The 26,765-nt window shown below is 45.7% G+C and overlaps 5 protein-coding genes across 6 annotated transcripts; 2 read left to right on the top strand and 3 right to left on the bottom strand.

Moving 5' to 3' along the window:
* Nucleotides 1–81: 81 nt before the first annotated feature.
* On the top strand, nt 82–2,246 carry LOC117585618 (little elongation complex subunit 2). The gene has a single exon (XM_034275179.1). The coding sequence runs from the start codon at nt 151–153 to the stop codon at nt 2,161–2,163; it is 2,013 nt and encodes a 670-aa protein (XP_034131070.1). The 5' UTR covers nt 82–150; the 3' UTR covers nt 2,164–2,246.
* LOC117585624 (SRR1-like protein) lies at nt 2,125–3,143 on the bottom strand. Its single transcript, XM_034275189.1, has 2 exons — nt 2,969–3,143; nt 2,125–2,912 (listed from the first exon to the last, which is right to left on the bottom strand). Exons 1-2 carry the CDS (start codon nt 3,109–3,111, stop codon nt 2,243–2,245), a joined length of 813 nt encoding a protein of 270 aa, XP_034131080.1. The 5' UTR covers nt 3,112–3,143; the 3' UTR covers nt 2,125–2,242.
* Nucleotides 3,144–3,187: 44 nt separating this feature from the next.
* On the top strand, nt 3,188–5,069 carry LOC117585620 (coiled-coil domain-containing protein 174). Its single transcript, XM_034275184.1, has one exon. It carries the CDS (start codon nt 3,254–3,256, stop codon nt 4,904–4,906), a length of 1,653 nt encoding a protein of 550 aa, XP_034131075.1. The 5' UTR covers nt 3,188–3,253; the 3' UTR covers nt 4,907–5,069.
* LOC117585622 lies at nt 4,965–7,174 on the bottom strand. The gene is made up of 5 exons (XM_034275186.1): nt 6,831–7,174; nt 6,598–6,776; nt 6,405–6,538; nt 5,695–6,340; nt 4,965–5,634 (listed from the first exon to the last, which is right to left on the bottom strand). The coding sequence occupies exons 1-5, from the start codon at nt 6,981–6,983 to the stop codon at nt 5,403–5,405; spliced, it is 1,344 nt and encodes a 447-aa protein (XP_034131077.1). The 5' UTR covers nt 6,984–7,174; the 3' UTR covers nt 4,965–5,402.
* A 716-nt stretch (nt 7,175–7,890) lies between these two features.
* LOC117585616 (hexosaminidase D) lies at nt 7,891–24,069 on the bottom strand. Of its 2 annotated transcripts, none has more exons than XM_034275178.1 (3): nt 23,903–24,069; nt 9,564–10,331; nt 7,891–9,512 (listed from the first exon to the last, which is right to left on the bottom strand). In XM_034275178.1, exons 2-3 carry the CDS (start codon nt 10,329–10,331, stop codon nt 8,142–8,144), a joined length of 2,139 nt encoding a protein of 712 aa, XP_034131069.1. In that variant the 5' UTR covers nt 23,903–24,069; the 3' UTR covers nt 7,891–8,141. The 2 variants fall into 2 exon arrangements, with proteins under 2 accessions (XP_034131069.1, XP_034131068.1); XM_034275177.1 differs by lacking the exon at nt 23,903–24,069 and adding an exon at nt 10,455–10,498.
* Between the last annotated feature and the right edge of the window lie 2,696 nt (nt 24,070–26,765).

Raw genomic sequence — 26,765 nt, 5'->3', positions numbered from 1 at the left:
CTGCCTTAGTTATGGGAATTTTAAATGTTCTATTCAAAATAAATTAGGGTTGCACTACCGATAGCAACAGATAAAATTATCGGAAATGGGTGGCACTCAAAACAACGCGTACATTTTTGGATTTCCTCGAATTTTTTAATTTGATAGGACATGGAGCCGAGTTTGTACAAGGGAAATTCAATTTTCCAGAACCAACCATCGTATAAGGTATTTAACAAATCATTTGAGAATGCGGACGATTCCTTCTACACATATTTGAACGAAGTGAACCCGGAGGTGCTCAGGCAAGAGCTGGAAGGTCCCTCGACAGTCTTCACGTCGTACAGCAACAACTCGGCGCCACAGGACCCGCGCACACGACAACCTGCAGGTGAATCCACAAGGGACCACTCAAGTCCCCTGCTGCACTACAAGTTTCCCAATGTTAGGGAGAAACATTCCGCGCTGAATCGCAAACAACAGACGGCGTGTGTCAGGGTGCTTCTGGCATGGCAACGTAACGAACGTGTACCCGAGGAAGATTTTGTGATATGGCGCGTCACCGAGAAGAAACGCTGCACGGAATATCAAATGTTCCAAAAAGATGTTCATGACCATGAAACGACTCAGCGGGAGCAGCTCTACGCGCCACTGAAGCGGATTATTCAGGCCTACAAAGTGTGGCATGAGCGGCGCATGAAACAGCTGCTAAAGGACGTACCCAATGAGTGCTATGTCACGTACTCAGGCCTGCCACAGCTGGGCCAATGCAAGAGCCTCAATCCGCAGACCGTCAGCGTGGAGGATGTGCAGCTGCTGCGGATTGTGGGCCAGGTGAGGTTGTGCCCGGAGTTGCAGCTAAAACGCGAGGAACTGATGACACTGAATGTGCGTTTGGGTCGCTATGCGGGCATAGAAACCATCTACCCAGCAATGCCAATGCTGGCAGAGCCGGAAGAGTCCAACATCTTCGTGCTGCCCTTGGAATCGCTGCTGATGCTGTTGACCACCGGCGCATATGTGGATTTGCCCACGGAAATGTTGCTAACCATCAAAGAAACTTCTGGCAGTGACTGCAGATGCATTGAATTTCACGAACCCTTTCCAGCGCGCAACTGCGGCTGGCACACCAGCGGTTTGCTGCTGACTCAAGCCTATCAGGTGTACAAGGCGCAGCCGGGGGAGGACAAGTGGCTTACGTTTGATCAGAATGGCAGGCTAAAACATGACCCAGCTCTACCCTCAGCTGCAAACTTAGCTGTAGATCTGCAAATGGATTACAAACTGCAACAAGTAGACATGGAATCGGCTGCCTTGGAGCCTGTTAACTCGAACATTGCCATGATTAGCTGGTGCCTAAGTTGCCAGGGGGACGGTGATGATGCTGCTGTCGACTCTCGTGAAGACTTTCAAATTTATAGCAGCATAACGCTGTCAGCAGTGTGCGATGCGCAGGGCAAGCAGCCACTTGGCTGTCACTTCATCAAGCTGGAGAACAAACCCGATTGCGGCTGCGAGATTATGTCCAAATATGAGCTGCTCAAAGCCTGGCTGCAACTGAAGCTGCTCCAAGCGGATGTCGGGCACTGCAGTCGCGTTTCGTTGCGTGACTTTGAGCCAATGCTCGAGGAGAAGCTGACACTGGCAGCGCTGGAAAAGACGCTGAACGACTACTACAACACGAGCATGCCGCAGTTGCTCTCCCATTTATGTGAATTTCTCAAACTTTTTAATGCTATTCCACCGGGGGAGTATTTGCTGCGGACTTCAGCCAAGCACAAGGAGAAGTTTTTGTTGTGTAAACCCATACAGGAGGCCACACCACAGAGCTTAATGCTGCACGAACTGCTGACGGGCACAGCGCCTAGTGATGAATGTTTCCTCAGCCAAAGCAGCTACTTGCCCATCTCGACGACACTCTGCAGCCGGCTGCATGAAGAGCAGCAGCTGCTGCCCTGCCTATTTCCAACTAATGCCAAACGCCAGCCAGTGAAACGGCGCAATAAGTTGCCCGCCATTGAGCCACAACGACAGCCAATCAACTGGAGAGTCGCAGCCAAAAAAGAGGCGCAGAGACAAAAAACGAAACGGGCGCAGAAGCTGCGAGCCAAGGCGAAAAAGAAGCAAGCGGCGAAAAATGTTGAAAATGCTGACAAAGAGTTGGACAAATTTATGGGTCTGTGAGAGGCCTCAGAGACCATCCTGCTGCACTGTTTAAATGTACAAAAATGTTAATTTAACTTAAATATTAACCTAAAACCAATCAATGCTCCGTTTTTGCCTCCGTTTCGATGGTCAGCTCGTCTTCATTCACTTTCAGCGGTGCGTAGCGTGTCCAAAATGTTTCATCATCGCTCTCGGGCAGACTGTTCCAGGGAAATGTGTGCAATGACAAGTCATTGAAGACATTGTGGTGCTCGTAGTCGTCCTCCAGTGGGATCTCTGTGCAGTGTTCGAGTATCTGATTGATGTGATCTTTGGGCGTTTTTTTCGCCATTGTCAGCATCTCGAAACTGTTCGAAATCAGTAGTACGTTGGGCAGTGTATCCCTAGTCCAGTTGCGCCACAATATGTTGTGCATCAGTGGGTAAGGGCAGTGTGGCAGATAGTAAATTGTGGGCACTGTCGCCTCGTGCTTGCCCGCGCAGTCTTCGGCTATGACACTGCCATCGAACAGACGCAGCAGCTCCTTCTCGCTCTCCCTGAACACAGGATCGAAGTAAAGGGCTTCCTTGAGCTGGTAGTGTCGCTGCAAGCTGACAACAAAGGCCGCCTGATGCAGGGCGATGTGGGTGCGAGAGAACGGCCCCAGACCCAGGCAGACGATGCGTTCCAGCGGTCTATTTAGGACATCCAACTGCTGCTGCAGCGTTTCCATGGCCAGCATAAAGTAGTCGCTTAGTGACATTTTTGTGCACAAACGCTCCAGGCGACTAGAATTGGTTTAGATTTGGGTTTAGATTTGAAGCAACGTCTGGGTCACGCTTACTCCTTAAACTTGTCGACATTCACATCGGGGCAGTCATTCAAATAGTCAGTCTCGGACTTGTGGCGATCCCGCCGCCCCAAGCATTTGCGTGCTATCCATTTTTTCCTGGTAACCACTTGGAAATCCTCACCAGAAGCAGACATTGCAAATGTAAATAAATATTTTTATTTCTGCTAGAGCTGAGAAACCAACGATAGTATTATCGATATCGGTTGCCAACTATGCTCCAACAGCTGATAGCACTTACCATCTCTTTCTGGCTTAGTAAATGCTTGAAATTTCGAAATGAACGACCCAAACAAAGCGATTTCGGTAAATTTATCATCTTTGCTCAGCCTGAAGGCAGAATTACTGCGCAAGCAGCATGAAGTGAAGCTGGCCAAGGCGGCCCAAGTGTCGGCCGGTGAACACAAGCCCCAAAAAGTCGTCATCGAGAAAGAAAAGCCCAAATCGAACAGCTACAAGGAAGTGAGCCGCAATGAGGACGCCAAAGTCTATGAGGAGGAGGATCATGCGCAGCTGGCGAAGTCACGGCGTGTGCTGGAAGCCAAGAGCAAGTACTACGATCGTATGAGTCGCAGTGGTGGCAACCTCAACTCGGACGACAACTGCCTCGTGATGTTCAATCGGAAGCGCCAGGAGGAAGACCTAGACGACGACGACGACGAGCCACAGACTTGTTCGCCTCCAGGGCGGGTGAGCAGCAGTTCAAGCAGCTCCAGCGAAGGTGAGGGCAACGACGACGATGAAGTGGAGTACGTTGATTGCTTGGGCCGCACGAGGAAGTGTCTCCGCAAGGTATTGGCAGAGGAAAAGAAACGTGACAAGCAGCTGGCCCACAGCATGCCGGAGCGCATTGATACAACCAAGGCCAACTGGATGATAGACACCAAGGGCGATGTGGAGGAGGATCAGGAGTCGATTAATGTGAAACCACGTCCCCCCGGCAGCATATTTAGCGATGACCAGTCCACAGCGACCCACCACACTGAGCAGCTGCTGAATTGGGAGCGCAAAGAGCAGGAGAATGCCGAGAAGCCAGACGTGCACTACCAAGATGTCTTCTTCGATGAGGCACGCACCCATGGTGTGGGCTACTACGCGTTCTCCACAGACGAGGAAGAGCGCGCCAAGCAGCAAAGGGAGCTGGAGGAGGCCCGCAAGGCCACAACAGAGGAGCAGATTCGTCGCGACGAGTTGAGAGCCAAGCGGGACAGCATGGTGGCTGGTCGAGTGCTGGCTGCTAAGAACCGCATACGGGCACGCAGTGGTCTGCCGCCCATCAGCAAGGAGGACTACGAGCGGGAGCTGCAGCAAAAGAAAGACGAATCAGCGGCCGAGGCGGTGGAACGGGAGCGCAAAGAACGCGAAAAGAAAGAGGCGCTTGAAAAAGCGCGAGAAGCCGAAGAGGCAGAACGTGCAGAGCTGCGAAAGGATTATGTTCGTGATTGGGACAAGGAGAAGCTGGCGGAAGAGTCGGATGAAGAGTGGGAATACAAAGCCGAACGTCTGCCCATGTCGCAGGCGGAGTGGAACGACAAACAGCGCTCCGAACGTAGGGAGGAGTTTGCTCCCCTGCCAGAGCCGCTGAAACGCAGCAACTTCAGTAGCATTCCAGAGCCACCGCCACTGTGGGATATTCCAGAACAGGAATTTAGTAATTTCAATTCCAGCAAGAAACAATTCCAGCGACGTAACTACACCAATCCCAGCGATGACATTGATGATGATGCACCGTCTACCTCTTCGGGCAGTCGAGGCGCTGCCATACCGCCACCTCCGGGTCTCAATGACATGGGGCCACCTGCCGCAAAGGTGTCCAGATCCCAGAACGAGCTGGAACGTTCCATCGAAGCTGGCCTGAAGTTTCTACGCAATTGCTGTGACAAGGAGGCGATCACCAATAAGGCCAGCTGGACAGCCAAGGCGGATTATTAATTTTGGTTTATAATTTATTGCTTTGTGTAAAGAATACGTTAGAAAAACACACACAATATGCGAACTCGGACAAGTTTGTCTATTGTCGTCCGGGGGGTACTTTGAGCTAAGGTCCAACAAATGTAAGTTAATTATACAATATAATGGCAACAGCTAGAACAAAGCGTACATATTGTTTGATTGAAGAACTAACCCATAAAGGCAACTCCAAAGAGTTTATAATTCTAACTAATTCGGCTTCGAATCGTTGGGGTTACTTAAACTGATAATCCAATACAGAAAACATAAAACAAATGCAATATAAAGTTATTCCCCGTTGGCAACGTATTGCTTCAATCCACTTGGCTGCTAGAGAAACGTTGGGCACCACAGGCAGTACCCACTAATCATATAAAGTATTGCTAGGCCTAATGGTAACTAGAGTTAGGCTACCTATTGGTTAACTGAGTTATCATTAATTTGGTGTGTGATTTTGGGCAGCTGCCGAGAGCTAACTCTAAAGCATATCCCCATCGACCATATCGATGACTATTTCGGACATTTTCTGACGGCACAGATCGTTGGGTGGAAAGTTGAGCATGGGCGCACCCTCATCCTCCTCCTCGGGCTCATCGTTCCGATTCAAATACATATCCGGTGCATCCTCCGAAGAGCATGTACTTATGGGTATTATGTCCATGGCCAGGCCCAGGGCAAAGCGTCCATAGGCTTTCAGTTCCTCAGCAAAGCTTCAAGGAATATAAAGATAAATAAATAAATTAAATTGTTGGTTCCCTTCTCTAACTCACAGTTCTTGCAGCTTTTCCAGCGTATTGCAGTGCTCGGGCAGATCAGTGCACAGAATTTCCAGCCATCTGAACAGCTCATTCGTGTAGATTTTCAGCAACGTCTTGAGTTCCGCATCGCGCATCTCCTTTGTGGTGCAGCAGTACAACAAATTGGCAATGTCCAAGGCAATGGAACTGTAACGTATTAGCTGGAAATCTATCAGCGCCACCTCCAGCACACGCTGCGGATCCTCCGGATCGTAGTGATAAAGAAAATTGTTAACCCAACAATCGCCATGGCAAATGGCGGACAACGGAGACTCGGAGCTGGCCAGTTTAACCATTTGGCCAAAGAAGGAGGAGCCCTCGGCGAAATTGCGCATGGCAAGGACGTACTTGGAGTCGGCAGGCAGCACTTCGGAAACCATTTTGACGGCGTTCTTTGTCAGACGCTCGTAGTAGTTTCTGTACCAACTCGTGTTGGCTGTGCAGAAGATGCCCTCGCTGATGAGGCTGCACAGCTTGGCAAACTCCAGCGGATGCTCAAACTTGTAGGCCAAACTGAGGGCATGTAATTGGGCGACCTGCAGCAGCACAGACTGCGTCTCCTCCATGCTGAGACCTTTGTGACGATCGGACATCTGAAAGCCACGTTCGCGCAGATCCTCTGCGTGAAATGCGGGTAAAATTAGCATAAAGAAAGCAGGGTTTGGAGGGTGTCACTTAGTTACCCATTATTAACAGATCATGTCGGGCCGTATAGCACTTGGGTATGGCATTAAACACTGGCGACTCTCGCCCCGTTTTGCTCGCCTGAAACTTGAGCAATTCCGGCATGATTGTGGTATAAAATTCCACTTCATTGCTGGGGAAAATAATAAATTAAAAGCTTGCAATATCTACATGGAAATCTCCGCCACTTACCGAAACAATTTGTCGCTTTTGTAGGCCTCTCGCTGTGCCACACTCTCCGGCATAACTTTGCATATGACACTTCGCGTCCATTTGTGTTGGCTACCGTCGCGACTTTGCCGCTTGCCACTCAGATTTATGCGATACAAGGCAGCCGTATAATTGTCGCCGCGGTCCGAGCCCTGAGCCAGCTGCAAAGACCACGTGTCATCATAGCAATACTTGAAATCTCTTTTACACTTTACCTCAAGGGCGTCGATTTCCACATCTGGTTCCACGTGCTTGAACAACTCCTGGAAAACTTCCAGCGATAGGATCTCTTTGCTTTCGTCATCGCTTGCTGCACCATTTGCCGCTCCCATTCCGGTTGTTGTTGTAGCAGTCTCTGTAATACCCATTTTTGCTTTCTGTTTTGACCCCCCCAAGTTTATCTGCAGCGGAAAGGTCCTGGCCTGACAGCTCCTCGGCTGCTGTAAATCAATTCGAACAATTTCAAGTTAAGTTTGTGTTATGCACGCTAAGCTTTTCCGTTTTTCGGTTTTCGCTTTTGAGGTTTATTCATCGATTTTGCGCTGTGTGTTTCTGTTCTGCCGCTCCTTCCCCCCTTCTATCATATATTCGTCCTTTTTGCGCTTTCATCAGTGCTTTTATCGTATTAATCGATAAAGTATAATATACCGTCCGACCCTCAAAAATATATCTTAAGATATACCTTAAATTTATACCAATAAAAATCATATTTCTCTACTTTGTTATTCTGTTTAATATTACTAGCAAGCTAAGACTTTCAGCTCTAAAACAATAATTTTATATCAATGATGAATCAATTTTACACAAGATTGGCTAGTTTTTAGTGTTTTCTGCATTTGCACTGTCTACAAAACAAGGCTCACACTAAAAAAAAGTAAGTGGGAACGGAAATTTGCTACATTTGACCACTTGTTGATTTTCATTCGAAAGTATGGGCATATGTATGCCCTATTTTCTTTAATTCATGTTAAAATTCTGTTTTCCAAGCTGCTTTTAAACGTTAGCCCTGACTTTATATTAGACTTACATGTTTTTAACCCATTCATATCCTATCTATATATATATCTCCATCTCTCGGTATCTATACTCCGAAATACTTCACTGAGATTGCTTTACAGCAAACACTAAAACACTACAACACATTTCCTCAACTCCAAAACATCACTGCTTGGTCGCTGCCAGCTCGAACTGCGCACACAATTTGAACTGCTTTACTCAGCTGAGCGCACTATTTAAAATTAAATTTAAAGACTTTTTTTTATAGATTTTGTGATTATCATATGATTATTTTAGATCTTTTAGTTGTATAATTGAGCATTGGCTTACAAAGTAGTCTAGAAAAAATGAACATTTGATGCTGTTAATTATAGTTATAGATAGACTCGTACTCGCACGTACAGATGTAGAAAGAGAAATGCCTGCTGCGGCGCTGTTAACATTCGAATTATCGCTTATTATCCATGGCTTGGGGGCTCTTGGGGCGTTTCGAACGCCATCACTATACATTGGTGTATCACGGTGTGTGTTCAGTGCGGCTGCTGGTGATCCGTGACCAAGCCCATTTCCTCCTGTAGTTTGAGGGTCAATGGCAGCGGTCGCTGTGGCCAGGTGCGGCGTTGCAGCAGTGACGCACCACTGGCTAATTGTCGACGCAACGCCTCGATGGTTGGATAGATGTGTTGCTCCACAAACTCGGAAACCGTGTACTCATCGTAGACCTCCCAGAGCAGCTGCTGCGCCTCTCTAGCCATGCCACGCAGCTCATCAATCAGCAGCGGAGTGCGTGCCGTCAGCTCGTGCACTCGCAGTGGGGAACTAAAGTTATGCCGCACATTGTAGTCGGACAGCCAAGCGCTCTGCTCGCGCGTTTGCTGTAGATATAACCCCACCTCGGCCAGTTTGTCGTACAAACGGAGAGCAAACTTATGCACCATGTGGCCGGGATAGTTGCAAACGGCAAAGAGTTGGCTGTGATGCGCATTGGGATGGAGTTCCAGCCAGGGACGACCCGAGCGACGGCTGTCCGGCTGAAAGACGCACTGCAACACACGCAGCAGCTCGTTGTCCCGCGGATTGGTGCTGAAGTAACCCTTGGCGACGGTCGACAGCGATGTCATCAGGCTGGGCATGCCCACGGGCAGCAGTTCGCAGAGCACGGCAAAGTGATCGTAACGCTGCCAGCCAGTCAGTGCCACGCCGCGGAGTCCCTTGGCAAAGCGTCCCCCCTCCTTGGCGATGACCGCCAGCCAGCGGATGTTATTCTCCAGATGATGCTGCAGCGGCGGCACCAGCAGGCTCTCCCCGAAGGCACCCTTATAGGCAGAGGCCACCCAGGCACTGGGAAAGATCTTCGCGTAGGTGTCCCACAGTTGGGGTGGAATGAATCTGTAGATATCGCTGGCATACACCCACACCATGGGCTCCACATAGCTGCCAATCTGCGACTGCTGCAGCTCCCCAAGCGACATCGAACGCAGCTGATCATCCCAGATGACCACGCCCAGCTGGGGCCAGTGGCGACGCACAAAGTGCGCAAGACTCACGACATGCGAGAGGAACAACTCGCTGCGCAGACGCTGGCGACAGGCCTGGCACTCGCCCATGCGCTGCACTTCATCGCAGCCGATGTGAATGTGCGTGAACTTGATGGGCAGTGTGGGCGCCGCGGAGGCTGTGGCCTTGCCAATGCACTGCAAGTGCAACTCGATCACCTGGGTGAGCATCTGCTCCAGCAGCGCCATGCTCTGCGGCTGACTGGGGCATAGGGATTGCGGACTTTCAGGCAGCTCGCGCAGCTGCTCGAAGCCCTCAAGTTTGAGCACGTACTCCAAGTGGCCAAAGGTCTGCAGCAGCGGCATAACACTCAGGCCATGCAGAGCAGCGCATTCCAGAAAGTCCTGCAGAAAATGGGAAATTAGATTGAGTCAAAGAATGTCCCAAAGACTCACCCTCAGCTCATCCGCCTTGTAGGCATTGTGTGCGGCCAGCGGCTGTAGAGCGCCTGTAAAGGGAAACATATCCTCGTATTCGATGAGCAAGCCCGTGGCACCCAGCGCCCGCAGCATGGGCAGCAGCTGCTTCAGAAAGCTCAGCTTGGGCGGTGCACCCTTGAGGTCCAAGTGGACCAACCGCTCGTTGGGTGCACGCGGTCCGTCCGGCCCAATGCCCGCCACCACGGGCACACCCATGCGCTGCAGTTCGTGCTCGTATTGGGTTTGGCGTTCCGCTGAGCTGAGCATACGCTCATCCTCTGCATTGGCATTGAGCTCCTCCATGCCGGCGTTGCGTTGGCGCTGCTGCTGTTCGAGTATCTTCAGACGCTCCTGCTCGAAGAGGTAACTCTCGGCTAGCGGTAGTGGCGCCTTCTTGGCTTGGGTGGGACGCAGAAATCTCACGTTGCCCACACGCTGTACAGTGGGAGCCTTCTCCCCTGCAGCGTTGTCCTTGAGGCGATCGGCTCTGAGCACACGATTGGCCTGGGCAATTAGCTTCTGGATGATGTGAATCTGCTGATATCCTGTGGCCTGCTGCTGCTGCTGCTGCTGTTGGCGTTCTCTGGCCTCAGCATTGGCTGAGGGAATCGACAGTGATGCTGGCGTGTCTGTTGTATCAATGAGTATGGCCCATGTCCAGAGACCCAGCAGCACAACGCCAGAGACTAGCAGCAGAAAGGAGAGTTTGCGGCGCCAAATAAATATCCACAGATTCGAGTGCATCTGCGGGAAGGAGCAGAGAGATTTGTGGGTTAAGTAAAGTGAAGTCAGCCACTGCTGCAGAGTGCTGCAAGCAAAGGAAAAACTTTCTTCTTTTTGCTTTTCATAAATATTTGAAGATCCAACAAGTAGCCAAGCGCCAGCTCGCATGTTACACATACGCCACGTTGCACGCCGCACAGCACTCATTGAGGTTAAGTTGAGGGGCTGTTGGCGCTGTTGTTGGTTTTGTGGGCAGCCTCTTCATCCTCTTATAGCTATGGCTCCTGGGGGGCTATGCTACGCACTATGGGCCAGAGCAGAGAAAATCTGAAGGCTACAGAGAGCTATTCATTTGCTGCTGCTAAGCCACACTGGAAAAATAGAGCCAGAACTCGAGGGGGAAGCAATGCAGGGAAAATTATGTTTTACATTCTGACTATATTGGGGAAACATAAGATAACATAATTTCTTATAATTCTGAGTGTATCTTAAGCCTCCAATAACCATTACAGCTCTCAGTACCCCGAGCATTAGCTACCATTCCTTCCTCCACCCATTATCTTTATCTACTTTACTGTCCCACTATTACCACAAATCCTGTTGCACAGTGTGCATTCAATATGCTGCACATAATGGCAAGAGTAGTTTGCTGGCATTCAGCGTAAATAGGCACAACTGGCTGCTTATTTAAATGAGTTTCTGGCCGAGCAATAAAAGCAGCAGCAAGCACACAGCTGCATGTACCAGCGAGTATATAGATACAAGTCAGGCATGACTATGACCCACAATGCAGGAGGAGCATCCAGCATCCTGCATCCAGTAAACGCCAAGCAACCATGCCTTTGGGGCATGCTGCATAAACTTGCAGCTTCGACAGGCGATAAATGCAAGTGTTCAAGTGGAAATATGCAGCTGTCTGTCTGGCGGAAATTGAATTGCGTTGCGTTGCCAGATCCCTATCCCAGCTCCCACCTCCCACTTCGTCACTGACAGACTACCAGACAAAGCCGAACCACAGCAAAGTTTCCCCACAGTCCTCGTGGACACTTGTTAGATGGCTTTTGGAATATGGGTGTGTGGCTGAGTGGATAAGTTTGAGTCTAGTGGATCATCAGAGGTAACCACGCGTGCCGGCTCGTTGAGTCAATTGTCGCAAATTGTTCGCCAAAAGGAGGTTCAGCATAACGAGAGATGGGTCCGGCAGCGGTGGAAGAACTTCATTACATTAGCAGCACCAGCTGCCCGCCAAAAGCCGCAAACGAACAAAAGACTGAAGACTTCGGACTGTTTGTGGCGTGGCTACAACAGGACTCTATGGTACGAACCTTGCTGCATCTCTAAGCCCCCATCGAATTACATTTTCTGGCGCTTGTCCATTTCAATGGGAACAATAAAATTAACTATGAATGTAGTCTTGTGGGTAGCAACCCATGTCCATGCCAGGCAACACTTTTCAGCATCCTTCAGTCGGCATCATCCATTTTACATTTGGCAAATAACCAATCGAAAGCCGATTGCCGACCCATTTGGCTTAATCCACATTTGCATTATTTCTCTGCTCCACCACCAACGCTGACTTTTCAGCATTTTTTGTTGCCAAAATAGTGCACTCAAAAGCGTTGCCAGTGGGGGAGATTGAAGGATTGAAGGGTAGAGTGGAAGCCCCAAACAAATATTGTATGCATGTACATGCACATAAGTATGTGTACTCGTGTGAGTTTCTCTTTTCCATGCTACTTTTTTAAGCACTAGCAAAGGGTTCTGGCATCTGGGTACAGGCATCACGCGTCATGCAGCAGAGCGCTTCGGTGGCTTGGGAGTTGATTTGGGAGCTAATAAATGCTGTGTTCTAGTACCATTTAGAAAAGCTTATCAGGGAATACTTTCATTATATTTTTACACATTTAAAATCTTAAAACTCCTAAAATGAATTTGAAACAAAATTAAAATTGCAATAGCAATAGCTATGCCCATTTTGAGCTCAAAATATTCCTCGATAGAGTATGCAAATTTCGGCTAGTCGTACACCTATTTTATGCATGTTTTTTTTTGGTTTTTCTGGTACATCAGAAAGCCACAAACAGTTTTGAAAGGGAGCTGCTCCTCGTTTTCGTGCGCTTTGTCGTCTGAAGTTCTCTCTTTCCGCTCGAGAGTGCCGGAGCGTTGCGAGGGGTGCTGAGAATAGAGAAACCAACTAAGCAAACAAAAAGCACAGACACCCACTGCAGCAGACACACACACGGGACGAAGGACGCAGGACCAAGGCAGTGCAGTGCGGGGTGCGGGACAAGGCCCACAGGCGTCCAAGAGGAGGCGTGACATGGGCCCAAAAATAGGCTGCCAGCAGATATAACAATGGATGCAAGGATGGCCCGGACTTGTGGTCACCTCCCACCCCTTTTGTATGTCAAATGTCGGGACATTTGATGCTTTCACTTTTGCTTGTGTTGGTGCCTGCCACACGTCGCACGTTGCACGTTACACGTTGCTGTCGCTGCCACGACAAACACTGCGCTGGACATGGCGCTAATTGCATTCGGCCAGAGTGTTCAGTGTTCGGGCAAATGTTTTCTAAATTAAATTTAATTGCGCCACAAAACCGTCGGGCCAATTTGCAGTCACTCGGACATGGACAGGAGATCTGAAGCTCTCAACCCACCAAATTTCGGGCGGAAACCGCCCCCCCACTATGCAGCATCCGTAACCTGCTGTGTGGCGTGATTTCATGCCACCTCCTCCCCCGCTGTGGCATAATTTCCGCATCCAGCAATGTGAAGTGTTTGCAACGCCACCCGCAACACAATTTGGCAGTTTGCCACAAAAATAAAAATGAAACTGAAATATTTTGCCAAAACAGCAACAAAAAACAAATAAAGAACAGAACACTGAAGCGAAATCCTTAAAGCGGGCTCTGACGGACTTGAAATGCACTCAAGCGATGTTTATGGATCCACATTGCCCCCCTCCCCAGTGCTAGACAGCGTGCCAGTATAACGGGGTATACGCGCATTAAATCGAATTCGAATTTCGATAAGTGAATGCAACCCTGAAATGTAGCTGTGAAATTTATGACCGTTCCGTGTGCTTGCTGCAGTTATTGGAAACAAAAGAAACGAAGATATGGGGAAGGAACTGCTTTAGCCAGAGACCAGAAAAAGAGCTGTAGAGAGCTGCACTCCTGATCCGATAAGAATCTGCTATGAAACTGTTATGAATTTGTGTTGAATTTGCTATGAAATCATGATAAATCTATGTTTCAGTTTCAGTCAAGAATCAGTTCAAAATCAGTCAAAAGCAGCAGTCAGAAATTAGTTGAATTTTTACGATACAAAATAATTAATTAAAAATATATAAAAATATAACAAAAACCAACCAATTCAATTAAAGTCTTAATTGAATAAATATGCTAATTAGGTTAATCAATGCATAAGTCCATTTTTATGGATTTCTTTTGTACGATAAAGTGAAAAAGTAAGCTTTTTGCTTATTTGAATAAATGTTCACATCAAAATGAATTAAATTAAGTGTCAACACAGTTAATTCATTCAGTTTCAATCAATTTAGATACAAAATATTGCCAAACAATACTATGGAAATGTGTTTTTTATTGGCATTTACATTTTTTGGTTTTGCTTAATTTATTCTTCTGTTTAAATAAAAATTGCAGTCCTTGGATTACGCAAAACGAAACCATTTATGTCTGCGCGCAGGTGCCATAGCAATACCCATATAAAAACAATTTGCTCTCCATAAAAAAACCAAAAAAAATAAAACGTTTATTCATTTTATTAGTTTTATGTCGCCTGTTTTGGCAGTTGGCTGTTGGGTTTGTCTTTGCTTTCAGTGCTTCCAGCTAGTGGAGTAAATTGTTAATTAAGTATCAAATCAAGTTTCATTTAACGAAGCTACCAATTAAATGCGAATTTTGCTTCAGGCAATTAGTGTTTCACATATTGCTTTTAATTGGTATTAAACTTGCTTCTGCTGGCAGTTTAGCTTTTTGGGTTTTGCCACATCTGCGAATCCGTTTTCAGTAGCAGAACTTTCCTTTTATTGCGTGTCTGTCTGCAAACACCTTCTTGAGTTATTTTTAGTCAAAGGAAAGAAATAAAGAAAGAAACTCCATTTACCTTAACAAGAATTTCTCAAACAATTTACAGAGTATGGATGCAGGGTCTAGCATATACTGGCAGCAGACCATTCATCGCGGCTCCGCCAGCTCCTGGCTCCTGCTCCCTTTAGCTCTCTCTCTCTCTCTCTCTCTCTCTCCCACTGCTGTTTCAGCATTCCCATTCACTGGCTCTGGCTGCAGCTCCACTTAAATTGCATTCCCTGCATTGCATTTTCAGCAAGGGAAAACTTGCTGCGCAACAGGAGGTGGAGGGACGGAGCGCTGCGGAGCTGGCTTAACGTGGCTTTAAGGCCATAGATTACCCCAACAGTAAGCCCAGAGGCAAAGAGAGGGAGAGACCCAAAGAGAGAGAGAGAGTGAGTAAAGAGCGGCAGTGTGTATTGCATGGGCATGCAAAATATTGTGTTTAAGGGGTTCCGGCAATCCCTCTCTTCTCCTCCGCCTTATCGCAACGAGAGCCATAATCGGCAATTAGGTAATTTAACGCCTTATTAACGTCCATTAGCCCAGCGCCCACTAATGGACGAGGAGGAGGAGTTGGAGGGCCAAACAAACGGTGGGATAAACTCATGCATACCCTTTACAACACCACTCCACTCTCCCTCTCTTTTTCTCTCTCTCTCTCTCTCTCTCTGTCTTTCTCCACTCATGCAGTCTCAAGATGAAGCTCGATGGGCACTCAAATATATTTCAGCAACTAGCAGTGCCCCCCCGCCTCTTGGGATACGAATGAACTGCTTGCTCTGCTCTGCATGCTGATGATGCTGGGGCATAGCATATAGCCAGCCAGCCAACCAGCCAGCTAAGAGTTCATTCCCATAGCTTCTGGTTAGCGCCTTTTAAATTGCTTGCAAAGGCTCCAAATGGATTTTCCAGTTGAAAGCAGCAGTCAAGAGAAAATAATAGTCAAATTACAACACGAGTATGCAACAATATTTTTCCTTTGGGATGGTTTAAGTTGGGTATTTACATTCGAAAACCCAGAACCAACAAATGCACTCAATAAACCCTAGAACAGGCCTGGCGGAATTTGAATTATAAATGTTTACGTAGTTTCAGCCTTATCCTCTGCTCACAAAAGAAAAGGCCCCCACAGCCAGCATGCAAAATGTTCGTTGTTTTCGCTATTGACCCACTTTGTGCGCCATAAACAAACTTAATTTTTGCCATAAATGCATTTTGTTTTGTTGGAAAACGAACTTCACACAAAAATTGGCAATAAAACGTATGCATTCCGCTCTCTCTCTCTCCCCCAATGAATCCAAATATAATTGGCAAAGCAAATGAAGTGGGGAGGGAGAAAAAAACAAGAGTTGTCGCTGTAACGGTTCGTGCCTGGCATCTGCCGGGAGTACGGCCATATCCTTGATGAAATATGTAGTTACTGTTGGGTCACCCACCAGAACCTACTAGACTACTATTTTTTCCCCTCTTCACAGTAATATCCACCCCTTAACTAACAAACTTCTCTTGGTCGGTGATGGAAGGGGAAAGAAAACTTTGCAAAGCTTCAAAATTGTCTGCATTCCGTTTTTTACTTGTGTTCGCTCTTTCTCTCTCTCTGGCCAGGCTTAATAAAAACGTTGTTACCTACTTCATAAGTAGATTATAACTGCAAAAGTTTAGAGCGAAAAAAGTACATCATATCACAGCACAAAATGTAGTGGGAGTGTGGGAGAGGGAGTTCGAGCCACAGACAAACACAATAAGTGTGCAAAAGAGAGGAAGAGGAGGAGGAGAAAAAATGAGAACGAACACCACGTCTATAACTATGCAACACTTACTCGTACTTTTGTGCACTGCAAAGTACAAGGCGTTAAACAGTAAAAAGCAAAAAACTGTCATAGCGTCTGCTACCAGCATCAGAAGTGGGGAAAACCGAGAAAAAGGTGAGCAATCGAGTGTAACGACTGCTGAGATACCTCTTGAGTCAAGCCAGGATGAACTAAGTGATAGTAAATTTACCTTAAGCCAAGCAACCACAAAGCTAAGAGAGTCAAAATAAAGTAGCTGTGCGCGCTCCACTATTGCTAACTCTCTTTGTAGAATTTCACATCACTTACTCTCCTTGTGTTTGCATGGCAAGTGCACGCTCTCAGCTAAAGTATTGCGCGCTCTCTTACTTTGCTTGCATTGCTGTAAATCAGTTTACTCTCTTACTTTGCTTGCATTGCTGTAAATCAGTTTACTCTCTTCGTATGATGATGTGCCGTTTAATTGCAATGTTCTCTAGTGCCCTCAGTTCTGAAAGGTTCGCTTGCATTGCAAACTTATGTATTACTTGTCCTTTAAGTTTCTCTTGCTTGGGCAATGCTTTCCATGGTCCATTCCGTTTGCTCTCTTTAACAAAATTCCACTGGAAGGCATGGCAATTGGCGCAGGTGGTACCATTACTACCTCCACACTCTTTTAATAACTCTTCCTGCAATTTTTTCCTCCGCATGTCAATGCTTTCACTTGATATTACCGCTCTCTTTACCAAAATATATTGCTTGCATCATGCAAACAGCAACTGCAAAGCTCACCTTTCAGCTGCCAGCCTACTTCTGCCCATATTATGTTTGTTTTTGGCCATATTAATTACACGATGCAACATGCCCCACGTGTATCGGGTATGCAAATCACGTCTAGGACACGTACCCGAGAGAGTCCTGTTTAGAAAAGGGACCCTCGACAGCTTGGTGTTTATAATTTGAAATGATTTTATGCCTGCAAACAGCATGGATAAAAGTGCAAAGAGAAATGAGAAGGAAGGAAGTGCAAGGCAAAAAAAAGGAAGGAAAGAGATTGGACATGAAACGTGTTGGGGACATTTTGTGAGCTGTTTGTCACACAGATCTTCTAGATATCAAACAGTAAAAAGGTGCTACAATATGTACATACATATATATGTACATATTATATATATGTACGTAAGATTGTTTTGTGGTCATGTCTGTTGATTGGCTAAGAATCGTGATTGTAGGCGGATTGGACACATGGCATTGACTAAGCTCTGTCTTTGGCTCGGTATTTTACAACTGAAAGTTCAATCAGAACATGTACAAGCAGTGACAGTGTTTGCAGTGACATAGATATGTACATATGTATGTACTGTGTATGCTACATATGTACGTTGATTCTGCTAAGGGGCAAAACATCGATTTCAATTGCATTATGGGCATTAGAGTGATTCATGAGAGTCTTGTGTGCAAAGACAAATTGATTGAAAAATCGCAGGGAAGTGCAAACAAATGGAGAAAAGAAACTGACTGCTCACTTGATTCATTGTGCCCCTGGGTGCCAGCTAGGAAAATGCATTTAAAGCTGCAGGCAGGCTGCCTGGATGGGTGCAGCAATCGCTGTTGTTGCAGCTTTAATCAGTGCTCCCCTGCCAGCCAAAAGAGTCAATGCACACGATATGATATTTATTTAACGATAAGAATGCCAACAGCCAACCGCAGCGCAAATATCATTATTCATCATTAAATTCGCATGTCAGCAAAATGTCATGCATATTTACATATCGAATGTGCATTCATGCATATATTTATGTTTAAGTATTTAAATTCCCATTTATTTATGTAAATTTCCGGTCTGTAATTTGTGGCACAAGCAACAAAAAAAAAGAGCCAACACTTGCAACGCCTTTTAATTCCAGTGAAAGCCATTAAAATCTTTTGTTTCACAGGCAGACAAAATGCCGACTAGCCCGGCAGATACTCACTCGAGGGGAGAGCGCTCTATCACTCTCTGGAGTGCATTCGTCTGACTGCTGTGTGTGTGTGTGTGTGTGTGTGTGTGGTTGTGTGTGTTTGTCGCCCTGATGACAGCAAATGACGAACGCTGACAACAAAATGTTTACTAATGCAGACCCAAAACAGTGACAGCCAAAGGATGGAGTGGAAGTGCTGCCCCACATAGGCAGGCGGGCAGGCAGGCAGCAGAAGGGCAGCCAGAGCAGGGGCGGACTGGCAGGAAAAGCTGAGATGAGCTGAACGGACCACCACCCACCATATGGCATATGGTAGAACTTCCTAACTAGACATCTGCCATGACAACGCCCGATGATGGAATGCACTCTGGGATTGAAACTTGGGGCCTCGACTCTGCGGGTCTCTGTGTGCTCTGATTGATGTTTATGAATTATTAAGTAACTGCAGCAGCGATGAGATGAGCCAGCGCCAATTCCCAGGCATGGTGTGCTCTATCCTCTGACTGCTGAGTGCATGCTGTTTGAGCAACGGAAAAACCAGCAAACGCTTTTGAAAAAGCAATTTACAACCGGATGATGGCTTAAAGACTAAAGGAAGGGTTTTAGTTTAAGCAATTTAGGGTCTGAATGAGGCACCAAGTCTGACCTAAACTTGTGAGTTTTTTAAATATTTACTGTAGAATTAGGCAACATTTCTACATGATAATAATTAAGCCAAAAAGCCAGCAGAAGGATTTTCGCACTTGGGACTGTTTCCATCTTCCATCGTTCGAAGCTGCTTGATCACAAAAAATCACACAAAATAAATTGAAAGACAACATTTTGCTCCTATAAAATATAGCCACAATCTAAAGAGCATTTTTATTGCCAACAAGAACGTCTTCTAATGCATTTCAATTATAAATAGTTGAAGTTGAAGAAATAGTGAAGTAAAGCTCCCGAAATTTGTATTTACACATTGAAAATAGTTCAAATTTCAGCGGCAATTCAGTTTGAAAGTCAGCAAAGTTCAATTGAAACAGGGAAAACCTCTGAGTGTGTGTGTGTGGGTGTGTGGGGGTGTGTGTTTTCCAAGTAGTTTTCACTGTTTCCATGTCGCCAGGAGCAGCTTAATGTTCATCCACCTACACGTTGCTGCCTTCTGCAAATCTTCCTCTCTGCCTCCACTCGGCCCAAATGCAATTCAAAGTTTGCTGCCAATTTCGCATCTGTGTTCCGTGTGCCAAAGGCTAACCAGAACATGTCAAACACTTTACTCAAAGCCAAAAACTTTTGGTCAATTGTTTAGCCTGCGAGTGCCGAGTGCCGAGTGCCGACTGCCGCATGTATTTGGCTTTGCTCTTTGGACATTAGTCAAGAGGCTGAAGAGCAGGATTGAGGTGAACAAAATTGAAGCAAACTTTTAAGCCAATTTGGCACCTCCTCCCGCTGCAATTTAAACCATTTTAAGCTCTAGTTCGGCTGCTAGTGCCGCAGCTAGTAATTAATCTTTGAGTGGTGCCGCAGCGGCAGGCCAGATAAATCACTGTCAGACGGTGCAGCAAGTTGCAACGTGGCACATCTGATGCTGTCGCAGACACCGCTCCATATGCTCCACTTCCATGGAGCAGCGACTGTCGCGCTGTCTCGCTGTCTCCCTGTCACTGTGCCGGGGAATGTTCTAGGGTTTCACTAGTCTCGAGTTTGTTATGCTTTTTCTTTGCTTCTAATATGTCTTAAAAATTAATTAAGAGCCCGCTGGAAACAGAACGGAGAGAGAGCTCAGCACACAGCGGGAGCGAGTCGCAGCGGGAGCGAGTCGCAGCGGGAGCGAGACAGCAGGAAGTACAACGAGAGAGAGAGAGAGAGACAGAGAGTGGAGCGACAGACAGTCAGAAGATTAGCTGCCGGAAGTGGGTAAAAGACAGAGCACTATAAGTCGCTGCTGAAGTAAAGTTGTTCTTGCCTGAAACAACACACACAAAAAAGGAGTCGGTTAGATTTCACATTGAAAACTGTTCCATATTTTCTTGCCTGCATTTGCATAATTCCCGCGTTTCTTTTTTCCCAATCTGCGAAATGCAATTAAAATATTTTCACTAATTTCATTTTGGCATAAAGCGAACGGGCTGCCTGTATTATCATGCAAATTATAACAATTTATACGCATTAAATGCAACGTAAGATAGCAAATTCTTTGCCGACTCCTACTCAGCCCCGCTAGTTTGCATAATCACCGACCCTCTAACTACATAGATATATAAAATATAGCTGGCTGCTGCTTTTATTCTACATTGTTTGCAGCTCCTGCCAGCCCACTTTGGGCATTCTGTAAATGCAAATAGAAATGCAAACTTTTCACATCAAAAAACAGCAACAAACAAATTGAGGGGAGCAATGGGATTTAATTGAAGCGCACCGAAGAAGGAATGCTCTTACTTTGAGGTTTTGGTTTATTTGTGTGCTATGTGTACGCACTGCTATACCCCTTGAGGTGTACAGTCAGAACAAACAACAACAAACCATGGATAAATGCAATTCGATTGCTCAAAACATTGCTCTAATTACAAAAAAATGCACCACATTCCGTTATTAAATGTATTGCAAAATATTGCAAATAGTTGCAAAAAATAGATGCAAAGAGCAGCAACTTGTTTGTTGTTTTTTATTTGCAAACTCACTTTGAATTGTGGCTTACATGTGGCAACAAATTAAATATTGACAGCTAAATGTAGTCCACTAATTAAAGCAGCATTTTTGCACAAACCCCTAAAATGTTGCACAGTTTTGTTGAGGAAGTTTTCCTCAAACTGAATTACCTGCAAATGGCTGTATTTTGTAAGCGTCTGAGAGATTAGAAAGTGGGCTGCTAAATGTAGTCTGCAATGTTAGAGTTTCGTTTCGTTTCGTTTACCTGACAAACATTATAACAAAGTTCTAATGCCCGCAGACCCAGACAAAGTTTGTAGCCGAAATGAAACGAGGCTGTTCAGGCTGTTAGAGGCAGAAAATGAGCCAAGGAAAACTTATGTCTGCGGTGGCAGAAGCAGAACCAAGACGAGCAGCAGCAGCATCACTATAAGGACTAGCCCTGCATCTGTTCCTGGCTCTGGCTCTGTCTCTGCTCTACCACCCTCCCTCGCTCTGCCTCTGTCTCCCTCTCATTTTGCATGCGAGAAATGTGGCACTGCTTGCAAATGAGATTTCCACTGTTGTTGCACGCTTAATGCCATTGTTGCATGTTGCACGTATCCAGCGCATCCTGCTCTGCTGCACGTACTCATTGTTTACATTTGCGAGTGTTTTCGTTTTGCCTTGTCACCGTCTGCACAGCACAGCCCACAGAGCACACACACAAACACACACAGAGGACACACAGCAGCCTCCCACGGGTTCTCTCGCATTCCCTCGACAAGTTCTGACTTCAATACGCACTCATGCAGATATAATTTGTGCACACACGCACAGCCCCTGACCAAATACCCAATGCGATGTCATCAGCAGAACTCTAAATAACTTTTAAAATGAAGCACACCAGTATGTGCAGGCAAGCAGGGCAGGCAAGCAGGGCAGGCAAGCAGGGCAGGGCAGGCAGGCAAGCAGGGCAGACAGGCTGGCATCGTGACCGCCAAACAACTGGACACTGAAGCGCAAATGGGTTCCCAGGGGAAACTGCTTCAGACGAACCTGGGAAGGCGCCACTTTGCAAATGTGACTTTGTTTTAAACTATATATAAATTCACATACATACATGTACATACATATTAATATGTACATATGCATGCATGCATTTGGGCAAACTTTTTCGTGTTGAACATTGTAACATTTTGCTGCGTGATTTTTTTTCGCGTCTCTTTTTTGTATGTGTGTGGTTGCGGTGGGGCCCAACGTGTGAATGTGTGAATAAGTGAGTGGAGGCTGCTGTGAGTGTGTGTTCATGAAAAGTTCCCTCAGTTTCCACATGGCTAATGAAATATTTAAATGTAATTGTAGCCGCGTTAATCAAAATTACGTTAATTAACTGTGGCGCAAATGTTTTAATTAGGACATATAAAATGCATGGCATTTGCAAGCAAGTCCTCCCAAGAGATATGTTCTTAAACAAAAACCAATATACCATACTGTTCCAAGAGCAAGACGGGGAGAATGTTGAAAGAGAGCTCTGGCTTTTGGCCAGTGTGGAATTGAAATAAATGTAGCCTACTTTTGTGGGTCAGTGCTGCACCGTACCATGAATCAACGCGTTTCGGGCTGTGGCGTTTTTCAGGGCAATTGAATTACAAGAGTGCCGTGCCAATGCCACAACCTGCAGCAAAGTGCACTACAGGATAGCGGCCGACCACTTGCAAGACGACAAAAAGCGGAAAAGGCAAAACGGAAACAGGAAACGCCTGCCATCATGTGGGCTGTGTGTCGTCGGGGGGTGGGCAGAGCTTCATAAATCCGAATCCCTCCCTCTTGTACGCTTGTGAAATATACGCTTGCCAAAATCCAGATGCTGCCGCTGCCACTGCTCCCCCTGCTGGCCCTGCTGCTGCTTCAGACAACACGATGCATGCGTTTCGAATGGGGAGGGGGGGTTAGCTCGTGCTCATGCGAGTGCCGGTGTCACTGTGTGGGTGACAGAGAGAAATATCTGCTGTAGGTTGATTCCCTCTTCCGCTCTTGCAGCTTAAGCCACAGCGCAAAAGCAAAACAAAAAGAAAACAATTTAAATGATAAATCATAACGGTACTTATTTGCGCTCTCTCTCTCTCTCGTTTCGCTTTGCTTTTGCTTTTGCTGCTGCTTTTGGTTCATGGAAATATCCATAAGGATGTGTGCTGCCATGAGATTGCACAAATAAATGCATTAAATTGTCAAGCAATTAGTAATGCTTGTGTGTGTGAGCATTATTGGATAATATAAGGTCATTTATTTAAGCGTAATTCAATTAAACAGAGTGAATTATGAGTCACTCGCACAGATTAATGTGCAACAAATGTATTTAAATTCTGATTTGCGGCACAACGCAGTCCAAACGAATCGAATCGAGTACAAGTCCTTGCTGCAGCAATAACCCCATTCAGTCACTGTTCGAAATGTTTTTAATTGAAAGTCCATACACACACACACACACACACACACACACACATGTGGCACGTGCTGCAAAATTCTGCTAACTTGGCAAAAACAAAAAGAGGACAAACTTTTGTAGCCAAAAGTCACCAGAGCAAAGAGCCAAAAACCCCACAACAACAACAAAAAAGTCCACATCAGCCTTAAATCTGTTTTCGATTCACATTTAGACGGGGATTCACAGCGAAGGATAACAACAACAAATGTTGCCCTTGGGAGCTGTCAATAGGCTGGAGAACAGAGCGGAGCAGAGCAGAGCAGAGCCCTCAGCTCAAAATGTCGCCCTCAATTTTAAACAAAATTAGAAATGCAAAAAGGATTACCATTACCGATTTGCCCAATAAAATGTGTCAAATAAAAATTGACAAAAGGGAATTGAGGGACAGCAGCAGCTAAGCCAAGATCCCCCCTGCCCGCATCCCGCTCAAAAGCGACGCCATTCATTTGGGTAAACGATGGAGCCCACAGGAGCCAATTGGAGGCCCTCCAATATGCAAAATCAGCAAAAAGTTTTTAAACTTTCAAAAGAGTGTGCAGGGGGTAGGGATGGCCGCATGCAACGCTTACAATTCGGTCATCACGTGCTCAATAAATGCCAAAAAAAAAACGCCTAAAACCAGGAATTATGTTTTTTGTGCATGTTTTAAACAATATTTTGAAATACTCAACTGTTTAGGCCGTATCGTCACACTGCAATTAACTGCATGGCGTATTTATGGTAGAAGTCGCGTGTCGCAGAGCACGATAAATGCGAAATTGCAGCTCAATAGTTGAGGTTGAGGGAACTTAAAGCGCCGCACCACGCACAGCTTCCACGGACAGTTGCAGTTGCACTAATGTTTATGCCCCAAGCCCCAAGACACAGACTACTTTCATTTGGCGGCAAGCTAAAGTTCTTGCGCACTAGAATGATTTCAAATGCCAGCATGTTCGCGCCCATTCACTTTTATTTATAAGTCTGGCAATTATTCCTATTACGACCATCTGGCAGCCATCGCAACAGACTGACTTCCTGTAATCGATAGTTGGAAGCGATATATCAACTGCAAGTTGCAAAGATGTTGCGCGGAAAATGAGATGTGACCAAATTTATTTCTTAAAGTGCCGGCCAATTCATTGTAAGTTATGTGTTTCCTGCCATTTTCTGGCAACATTTAAGAACAACATTTTAAGCAGAACTGGGAAACATTTGTAATATTGATTGGAAAAACATCACTGAATGACTGCAAAATCATCGGTGTGCGCAGCTATAAAAACATCCTTTTCATAGATGCTACCATCGTTATTTTTCTAAATTTACAACTTGTAGCAAAAAAAAATACTTATACGAATATTAACTAAATTCGCGTATTTCTCTGCCCAACGCATAAATGAGTTGGATAGCGTTAAATATATCGATATTTTTCTTAGATCGGGAGAGCGTCTTACAGAGAATTTCCCTGACCTTTCAGACACAGGAGAGAATTTCCCTGACCGTCAACTGCACGCGCAGCTAGCTATATTTTGAATTTAAGACTTGCTGCGCTTTGTTATTACCACAAAATGTCAAATTATCGGTGGTAGACTTGTAGAGTCAGATGAGAGGGAGGGGCTTATTCAACTCAGAATAGTGTGATTATAAAGAAATTTTAGATCGAACGCAAAAACGAGTCCGGGAGAGTAGTTGCTGACATAATCCTAATGTTTTTGTATAAGCCAATTGGATTCTTTAATCGGACAAATTATTGTTTTAGTGTTAAAAGTCTTTGCAAGATAGTTATATCAAATAGAACATCAACATGAGAGGAATAAGATTTAAGACTACGGTATATTTATGGTATATTTTTAAAATGAGATATTCTGGTATATTCTGGTATATTTTTGAGGGTCTAACAGTACACACTGCTTTACAACTTGTAGCAAAAAAAATATTTATTCGAATTAAAATTGGTGTAAAAACGAATTGTTTAAACGAATTAAGTCTTGTAATCGAAGTGAAAATGTGAATGTTGTGTTTACTTTTGAAATGAAATCCATTTAAAATGCATTTCAACACACCAACTCGCTGTGAAAATTTCGTACAGGCAAAAAAGAGCCGATTTTTAGTGGAAGAAGAAGCAGCAGCAGCCGAACGGGCAGTAAAAGCAATCGTCGAATACACGGACAAAGCGCAAGGCGAATGAAACTCGTGTGAAGAGAAAACTTGCAAAAATTACAGCAGCAACAACAGCAGCACTCGAAAAAGTGTGTTTAGAAAAGAAATTAAAAACACTCACATATACATACCCACATAAAACACACACACGAATACAAGTACACCCGAAGAGAATTGGTGCAAAAAGCAACAACAAAAACTAAGTAAAATAGCGCGCGGTTTAATAATAAATAATTATATGTATGCGCGCAAAACAAATGAAGAGCCGGGGAGCCGCAAAGACAAATACGAATACGAAAAATCAATGAGATTGTAATAAAATTCCGTATTCTTGCTCCTCCTCCTCTCTCGCACTCTCTCTCTCCCCCGACTCACTCTCTCGCTGTCGTTGTCGTTCTCGCTCTCCTGTCCGCACGAGCTGAGCACTTCCAACAGCAGCCTCTCAACTTGTGTGTCTGTTTGTGTTTCTTGTTGATTTTGTGATAAAATTGCAATCAACAACATACACGATAAACCAAAATAAATGAATTTAAACAAAAGTATTAAAACAAGAGAGTAACAAAAGGTGCGTATCCAACAATAACAAACAACCATCTGTGAGTTAGTGACAGTGTGAGTGTGTGGCAAAAAGTAGAACGTGCGAGAGAAAACCCGCGTACCAAATTTGATGACGTCTCCAACCTAGACACAACGGCAAACCGAATCGACAACAACAATGGTGAAATATCGGTAGTAATGTAGTTTTGTCCTACTACTGTTTAAGGGGGACAGGGACAGAGGTAGAGGCAGCGGCGGCCCAGCTACAAACGGCAGCAGCGACGCCAGCAGCAGAAGTGAAGCAAGCGAGCATCAGCCGTTGTAGAAGAAAAGAGAGAGATGGACCGGTATTTTGTAGCCAGTGCAAGCCAGTACCCAACCTCGGGCTTGGCCCTGTCAGAACCTCTTCTCTGCCGCCAGTTGGTGGATTTTTAGAACCCTGGGAACTCACTCTCGAGGTTGATTAACAGCCCGAAAAGGGGAACAGAACAGAACAGTCAGCCATCACATCACACAAAAGCGTAGCCACTTTGCATGAGGAGCTAGAGAGAATAAGGTGTACTTGACTTCCCAACTTGCTTTTGGATAGCTCTCTGGGCGTGGGTAAACCTTATTTGGTTTCATAATAGATTTCTGATAACATCTGGCGAATGATAACAGCTGACAGTCTCCCTATAAGCCCCATAAACAATATTCGAGTGGGTTACAGCGGTGGGCCCAAGTGCATTTCTGTAGCCTGCCACAGTTCTCACGTGCGCGGCTCACTTCATACTTATTTAATGACTATATTTAAGAGGCTCTGTAGAAGCTCCATTAGATATTCGATATTCGTGGCCCTGGGGCTAGTAACGGATGCAACTG

The sequence above is a fragment of the Drosophila guanche genome, unplaced genomic scaffold (genome assembly GCF_900245975.1).
Source record: "Drosophila guanche unplaced genomic scaffold, DGUA_6, whole genome shotgun sequence".
NCBI lineage: Eukaryota > Metazoa > Arthropoda > Insecta > Diptera > Drosophilidae > Drosophila > Drosophila guanche.
This window is presented reverse-complemented; position numbering and strand designations above follow the sequence as displayed.